At 40.2% G+C, this 8,758-nt stretch overlaps 1 protein-coding gene across 2 annotated transcripts; it reads left to right on the top strand.

Annotated features, from left to right (window-relative positions):
- The first annotated feature begins 622 nt into the window (after window positions 1-622).
- On the top strand, window positions 623-8,546 carry LOC135581089 (U-box domain-containing protein 7-like). Of its 2 annotated transcripts, none has more exons than XM_065188754.1 (7): window positions 623-806; window positions 997-1,119; window positions 1,296-1,374; window positions 1,802-1,987; window positions 4,929-5,036; window positions 6,068-7,242; window positions 7,547-8,546. In XM_065188754.1, the coding sequence occupies exons 3-7, from the start codon at window positions 1,318-1,320 to the stop codon at window positions 8,343-8,345; spliced, it is 2,325 nt and encodes a 774-aa protein (XP_065044826.1). In that variant the 5' UTR covers window positions 623-806; window positions 997-1,119; window positions 1,296-1,317; the 3' UTR covers window positions 8,346-8,546. The 2 variants fall into 2 exon arrangements, with proteins under 2 accessions (XP_065044826.1, XP_065044827.1); XM_065188755.1 differs by having other exon boundaries at window positions 1,299-1,374.
- The last annotated feature ends 212 nt before the right edge of the window (window positions 8,547-8,758 follow it).

An 8,758-nucleotide genomic window follows, 5' to 3' on the forward strand; every position in this document is an offset into this window, starting at 1 on the left:
TAAATATGGCAAAGTCCAAGTAACTCTAGCAGGGGTAGTTTCGGTATTCCGCGCTCCCTTAGAGGTCAAATCCGTCCGATTAAGATATTTAATGTCGGCCGGCGCCGACCACCGTCGGTTCGAGTCGACGACGCTTGCCCGATGGATCGGGAGAAGACGACCCTTTCTCCCATCGTCGCCGCACACGTGGCTCGATGATGCGATCTCCGCCGTCCGATCATTAAAGTCGCGATCCCGGACGCCCGTGACGGGTCCCTTAACTCCAAGCCACAGGAATAACGAGGGGCCCTTTCCAATCGACGTCCGTGATCTCGTCCTTTTCACCCAACCGACGGCTGAGATCCGTCGTGGGTGGGATTTGCTGACGCCGTGCTCGTCGCCGACCGATCTTTTCGAAAGAAATACTCTTCCTGACCGTGAGTCAAAACCCGTAAGTCTTCTACATTGGGTCCCGCATGGATCCGGCGTTTACATCTAATGATAAATCAGGTACGTTAACGGGTCGAACACAGGGCAGACTGTGGAATTATTCTTTTATATAAACGCAAGGAATAATTTCTTTTTTAGCAGCAAGAAATGCGCTTAAATATATTTCTTTTAAGTGTCGTATAAATAAGGCGATCCGTCTCCGTACGTCCCGATCCTAATCTCCTCCCTTCTCCCGAGAGATGGTGGAAGCTGCTTTGCTCCGCGGATTCCGGAACTCCAATTTGGGGTCGCCCCAGGAGCTCCCGTTCTCGATCCTTTTTCCTTGCCTTCGGCAAATGAATTAACGTTCACGGGCTGATTTCTGAATTGCTTTTGGGGTAGGTTTAGGATCGAATTCGTGGTTCGAAGCATTCATTGTTTTTTGGCTCTTCCTTTGTGTGTTTAACGGCGTCCGAGCTGTGGATATGGTTTCGATCGTCATTCTCTTTCCTTTTTCTGGTGGTCGGTTCGGTGTCGCATCAGATGGATGAAATCTCAATTCTCAAGGTGCTTTCTTTTTCTAACCAGGTCTTCTTTTAATGAGATTCTTGTAAGGATGACAACCGCTGACCTAATTGGAATGCTGGCGTGTGTCGCACTCGGAGAGGCATTGGCGCGGACTTCTTCTTTTGTTATCCACAAAATTCAAATGTGAGATTCTCTTACCGTTGATTGGCTATTGTGAACATCATATTTCCTGGTCTTCCATTTCAATTTCATTGCAATGCTTTTGGCCCGAAGATTCCTCGATGGAGTCGATTGCCCCTTCCTTTCCTTTGCTGGGACTGGTTCGACAAGGTCTTATATTTTCTTCTCGATGCTTTCAGCAGAGCGTAAGTTTCTTTGAGGATGATCATGGATTCGATTGAGGCTGAGGAGAACCTGTTTGCCGTCAGCGATGCAAAGGTTAAGACTAATCTGCTCTTTAGTTAGAACCGTCATGGAAGGTTAACTCCTGCAATGCCTAATGAATGGAGATTATAATTGCAATGTCAACAATTATTGTCACTGTAGGCTTGTAATTTTTTTTTATTTTGTTGTCTCACCATGCAAACTTTTTCATTCCATTTTTGTTTGTTGTTATTCTTATGCAAGCAATACAAGCTATATACTGACAATTAATCCTGTATACTGAAAAATATGTTCTTTATTTTTAAAATTTTCAGTTATTTTTCTATAAATCATGGAGGCAAATCTATGAGACCATTCCTTGTTAGGTTTGGTAGATGTGGAAGTAACATCTGAGAATAATCTCCTGCATCCTAGTTAGTGTAAAATTTATTGGAGTGCTTGTTTGGAAAGTGTTGGTATAACAGTTTTGCATGGTCTACAGTTGCATGGAGCAATGTGTAAACAACTTTCAAAAATTGTTTATAAAGTCTTGGGAATATTTCCTGTGCTGGAAGCAGCAAGGCCTAGAAGCAAGTCTGGAATACAGGCATTATGTTCATTGCATGTGGCTATAGACAAGGCCAAGGGTCTTCTTCAACATTGCTCAGAATGTAGCAAACTTTACTTGGTGAGCTTTTGTTCATAATCTTCATGTTGGCTATTTTGATATGTTTATTTTGAAAACTAATTTATTTCCACTATGGAAAGAGATGGTAATGGAACATGATTTATTTTAACGTAAGAATAGAATTGTGATAAAATAAAGCATAGGTAAGAAAATGCTTGCAAAATTCTGTTAGCACACTACTACAAATTATAATTGTCGTTATAATCTTTTTTAAATATCTTATGCTCTGAATCTTCATACACTATTCTTAGTTGAATAACTTTATAGCTATTATACTGTAAGTTACACTAGCAATATTGTGATTATGGTCGCATTTAATATGATAACTAGTATGTTAAGTCCAGAACTCTAGCCAGCCTACTTACTTTGGTTTAAACATATTTCAGTTTACCGAAAGCATTTTTAGGTCCAAAGAAAAGACAAATGAATAGCCACCACTGAAAAGTGGTTCGTAGGGGTCTAGGCAGCTGAGGACTTAACAAGCTCATCTGCACCAGCATTGATTGATTAGTCCAACTTATAATGACTATTATGTTATATATTTTTAAAAAGGATTCAGTACCTCTTTCACTTCTTTGGTAGCTAGTTCATTGAGTGGTGATGACCCCAAATCCAGGTCACAAGTCCAATTGCATGAACTTCAGGTGATTCTGCAACCACTGAAAGTCTGAATCGACATAAAAATGCATGTTAGGGATGCCAATAGCAGCCTGTCTTGTAGGCAATTGTTACCATCTCTTGTTGAACAACCTATAAATATATGTTAGTAATGTCACTATCTAGTATCGGACACATTACTTGGGCTTGTAACAGCCATCTACATGCTACATGGCAACCAAAAAAGTAACAATATTGCCATAATTCAAATAAGTTTAAACTAGTCTTTAAACAATCTAAAATGCAAGGTATGTAATACCGTACTGTACCGGTGTTTCGAGATTGACTCGGTACGGTATGGTACCGGCGTATCAAGCGGTACACCCTGATGTACCAAACAATTATATATATATATTTTTTATTACTGTAGCACTGTATCACTGTAGCAGTACCGGGCGGTCCACGTACCGGTACGCCATCAGACCGATACATACCTCCCGTACCGGGCGATATCATTCGGTACTGCATACCATGCTAAAATGTACATTGGTAATGTGGCTATGCACTATCAGACACATTACTTATGCTTGTGGCAACCAGCTACATGGCGAATAACAAAGTAATAAAGTTGCCAAAATTCAACAAAGATTAAACTAGTCTGGACTTATGAATATATCTATCTACTGCCCTCTATCTCTCCTTTGCATGTTCCTTTGGCTGACACCTTTTCTAATTCTTCAAATATGCACATAGATTTGTAGTTGATAAGATTACCAGCTTATTTACTAACATTTACTTTTCAACTTGCATGTGTTTTGGCAACCAATTATATGAACCAAGGTAATAATAGATTCAGCAAAATGTTAATTTAAGTTGTTGATGATAAAGGAATGTATTCCAAAAAACAAATCATAACAATCATTTGGCAATAAATTAAAATGGAACTCATCCTCCTTATATCATGTTAAACTATTGACATTGGTAGATGTTTGACTGGTTCAAAGTAACTAAATATCTCAACCATCCAAAAGTTAAAGGTCACTTTGTTTCCAAGAAATCAAAAATCCTTTCACGAGTGGTGTATTGGATGTTTGTGCTATATTATAAACCCTTGCATGGTCTTGATTTTGCACTTATGTGGTGTTAACATGTCAACACCAGGTTGGTGCTATATTGTGACATTATGTTGGCACATAGGTCACACTAAAATGGCATCTGAGTTGTGACCATGTGACACTTGCATGGTAACTATGTGGCTTATGTTGCAGGAATGTGGTCTCTTTTTTTGTATTGACATACCACTTGTCCTTTATGTGCATACTTTACAATAGTCTGGTGATTTTTAGGATTTTGTTTGCAATATAGATTTTGCTACATGCAAAAGGTTAACATAGTAATGTCAGGCCTAACCAGAGGTGGGTGTTCTTTTTACTAAGCCTGAAATTTTTTAGAATGTCATATATTATATTGATTATATGCTTGATTTAATAATTATAGCCATAAGTAATAAGGATTGTGGAGGGTTCCTTGTTCTTTGTATAGTTGGCTTGCCCACCTAGGCATACAAGGTTCTTTCCGCCTAGTGATTGCTTGAACATCTACATAACTTTAGTTGGGTGGTAATGCTGGTTTACAACTTGCATTATAGCTTGGGTCTGTTCCACTAGTTTAAATCAGCTCCACAGACCACAAATATGCGGATTATTAAGATTTAGTACAACATCGCCTCAGTTTGTAATTCTGCTCTATTCTGGCATGCAATGTCATTCATGTTAAGCTATTGCTCCATGTCCTTCGAATGAGGAACATGTGGAATACTGGCCATCTATAAGGGAATGGAAAGATCCAAGCAAGCAGGATTCCATAGGGTTCTGGTCAGAGTGGATGAACTCAGTGTCACAAATTACATCAATGAACATGTGGTGTACCATGGCCCCTAAATGCCTTAGTTGCTGGCATAAAAAAAATGACAGTGACAGTTAATGCAATTAGACTTCGTTTCATACTCAGAAATGTAACAGGATGGAACACTATTTGGCCAAGTTTGGATGCCTATGTAGAACTCTGTAGCTAGGGAATGGACTTTAATAAACACGTTTTGGGGGACCTTCTAATTGATCTACAGACAGACAGTTAGCGAAAGTTTCTTCTTCTTAAAAAAATGATTAGAATGAGCAAACATTATAGAAGTCCTTATTGGTTACAGTGTTCTATTGGTAAAATTTAATTGCAATATGTTTTATGCACTCTGATATTTCTCATTTAAATGAGACAATATGGCAATTGAAACTTCATGCTTCACAAATAACTGTATCTTTATGTGCATCTGTCCTTTAATTTACAGGCTATAACCGCGGACTCAATTCTTGTAAAATTTGAGAAAGCCAGAGGTGCTCTTGAACAGAGTCTTCGGCGAGTTGAGGACATAGTTCCACAAGCTATTGGTTGTCGGGTATGTCAATGACCTGTGTTCTTTGTACTCGTAAAGCACTCTAATATTCTGATCCTTGCTGCTGGTTACCATTCACCTCTTATAAACAATCTTCTACATATTGTATATACTACTTTTCTTCGTTCTTTTTCTAGTTTGTATGTCAAAGGTTCCCTCTGGTACCTTTCATTAGTTACCTTTCATCTGTGTTCCCTGAACAAATCTTGGTTGTCCCTTCCAGAAAACCACCAGTGATCCAATGTTCTTTGCCTTTGATTGGCATGCATTACTTTGTGGTCTTATTCATTCTAGAAACCACATGTGTAATCTGATGGAAAATCCTTGCTTATGGAAAGCACATACACCAGTAATGTCAATTACTTGTATGTATGTCCGACAAGTCCCTGCAAGGTTGGACAGTTCTCAAATTCCTAACTCCACTTTTATGGCAGCACACGTCTTGTAAACTCCACTTTTAGCAGTAGTCCTTTTTACTAGGATGGTTTATTTTGCTAAGTGAAAGCTGTGTAACATTCCATTTTTTGCTCTTTTTTCTGTTATTCAGTTTGGGTCAGTTTTTCTTCTTAACAAGCTTCCCACTAATGAAATGAGGAAGTGACCTGCATCCATTTAAGGGTATCCTCTCATTTGTATGATCTTAAGATTGTGCACAGGCACAAATCACGAAGCCTGATGGAACTTTTAGTTATCTTACATTTATCTGTACGTCTCTTACCTTGGATATTCTTCTAGTCTTTCTAATGTTTTTTGTTACTTATGAATTTCTTTGTCATTTTTAGGTTTAGTAAGAATGTTTTTTATCATCATCTATAAGGTTCAAAGGTGTCATTAAATGATGCTGGGGTGTGGGTATATCATTTGTCAGTTATATTTTATTATGTGCTTGTGTGGCTGTGCTATAGTATTTTTTACTTTCAAATGTCCAATCATTCTGCAGGTTCTGTTGTTTAATGTTTATTTATCAGTTATATCTTGTTATCTCATGGAAGATTAATTTTTTGTCTCTTCTTCTGGTAACTTATGTGATTCAGATTATAGAGATCATCCGAGAGTTGGAGGTGACTGTCTTCACCTTGGATCAATCAGAGAAGCAAGTTGGTGATGAAGTGATCTCACTGCTGCAAACGGAGAAAAGATTTAGCAGTAATTCCAATGATGGTGAAGAACTTGAAGTTTTCCACCAAGCTGCCTTAAAGCTGGGCATTATGTCATCTAGGGCAGCTCTGACAGAGAGAAGGGCTCTAAAGAGGCTGATAGAAAGGGCACGTGCCGAGGAAGACAAGAGGAAGGAATCGATTGTTGCATACTTATTGCATCTCATGAGAAAATATTCAAAACTTTTTAGAAATGAGGCAGCCCAGGACACTGACTCCCAAGGTTCTGCTCCATGTTCACCTACTGTCCTTGGTTCTATTGAGGATGTTGGCAAGAATGGCCAAGTGTTTGAGAGGCAGATATCAAAAGTCAGTTCTTTTGATTTCAAGAAAAATGGTGTGAAATCAAGTAACATGCCAATACCTCCTGAGGAGCTAAGATGTCCAATCTCCTTGCAACTCATGTATGACCCAGTCATTATATCATCTGGGCAGACATATGAACGGGTATGCATTGAGAAATGGTTCAAAGATGGACATAATACTTGCCCAAAGACCCAGCAACAACTGCCTCATCTCAGTCTTACACCAAATTATTGTGTTAAAGGCTTAATTGCAAGTTGGTGTGAACAGAATGGCGTCTCAGTACCTGAAGGTCCACCTGAATCTCTTGATTTGAACTATTGGAGGTTAGCATTATCAGAGCATGATGCCACATACTCGAGATCTATGGGAAGCAGTGGTTCTTGCCAAATGAAGAATGTGCAACCAGTTCCTATGGGGGAGAGTGGTGTAGTGGAGAAACTGAAGGTGGATCAGAGTGCAACTGTGGACAATGGCTCGTGTGAAGATGATGAAGTGGATGAATTTGAAAGATATGAGAACTTGCTGGCAGTGTTCAATGAAGGTGGAACAGTGGAGAAACGGTGCATAGTTGTCGAGCAGATAAGATTCCTTCTGAAGGATGATGAGGCAGCTAGGATCTATATGGGCGCAAATGGGTTTATGGAGGCACTCGTCCAGTTTTTGAGGTTAGCTGTTCATGAAGGAAACACAAAAGCCCAAGATTCTGGTGCAATGGCACTTTTCAACCTTGCTGTCAACAATAACAGGTGATTACGCCACGCCATTCATCCTCAAGTTCTGCCAGTATTTTGTTCCAATCTTTTTATTTTTCTTCCTAAATGCTAGCTCACACAGGTCAAATGTCATTGCATAAGGGTCTGTTTTCCTTGGGATGGCTAACATTACATCCTTGTGTGTTCTGCATTCAAATTGTGGAAGACAATTTTTTGGTGAATTCCAACAACAATTACTTGCTCCAGTATATTCTTACTGGTACTTGACCTAGTAATGGTAGATCTTTTCTTTTTAATATTTGTCCTCATGGCTCTATCATTCTCTGTGTACCATCAGGAACAAAGAAATGTTGCTGTCTGCTGGAGTGATACCCCTGCTTGAGGAGATGATTCAAAATTCTGATGCATATGAGGCGGCTGCTGCCCTCTACCTGAACTTATCATGCCTTGACGAGGCCAAGCCTATAATTGGCTCGAGCCAAGCCGTCCCTTTCCTCATTCAGCTCCTGCAGGCCCGTCATCATAGAAGATCTTGCAAGCACGACGCCCTCTATGCTTTATACAACCTCTCAACACACCCTGCAAATATTGCTTCCCTCCTTGCTGCTGGCATTATAAACTGTCTTCACTCCTTTACAGCTCCTTCAGGTTCCACTGGTAACATATGGTCTGAGAAGGCCTTGGCAATCTTAATAAACTTGGCATCAAGCGTCGAGGGAAAGAAGGAAATAGTCTCTACTGCAGGTCTCATTGGAGCAATTGCAGGGATCCTGGACACTGCAGCACCAGCTGACCAAGAGCAGGCTGCGTCGTGCCTCTTAATTCTATGCGACGACGACAAGTGCATCCACATGGTACTACAGGAAGGAGTGATACCAGCTCTCGTGTCTATCTCAGCCAACGGAACACCGAGGGGGAGGGAGATGGCACAGAAGTTGCTGAAACTATTTCGAGAACAGAGGCAACGCGAACTGTCACCCATGCAGGAGCAACTACACCAGGTGTATCGAACAATGTCTATTGGTGGTGCTGGTGCTCCTGAAGTGAGGCCACTGAGCAAATCAAGATCGCGAAGACTTGGGCGGGCGTTGACTTCAATGTGGAAGAACAGAAATTCTTCATGGAATCACTGCTAGAACCGGGTACGAAGAAATCACTCATGTAAACTTTGATCATTAATCCTCCTGTAGCAGTTTTCCCCTTGCCTTCAGCGAGGTATAGGAATAAAGCCCGGAAATGTACAGGTCTCTTCCATTTGGGAAGTTGTAGGTATTGCTTGTATATCCCTCACTACTTGTACAACAGTGCAATCTTTCCAATGCAATGTCAGTTCGTCACTTGTTGCCACTGTCAAATGCCGCCTTCTGTTCTATGAGGATTACACAGATTTATTGAGATAAATATTGACTGGTTCGCATTTTATAGAATTATTGAATCCAGATCGTAAATTCCTGTAAATTAAACAGTCACATACATTGTATACTGCGCTCTCTTTGGTGAGCTATCGGATGTAGACCGAGGATACAAACCGATCCGAAGAGCCTTTCTG

Source organism: Musa acuminata, chromosome BXJ1-6 (genome assembly GCF_036884655.1).
Source record: "Musa acuminata AAA Group cultivar baxijiao chromosome BXJ1-6, Cavendish_Baxijiao_AAA, whole genome shotgun sequence".
NCBI classification, from domain to species: Eukaryota; Viridiplantae; Streptophyta; class Magnoliopsida; order Zingiberales; family Musaceae; genus Musa; species Musa acuminata.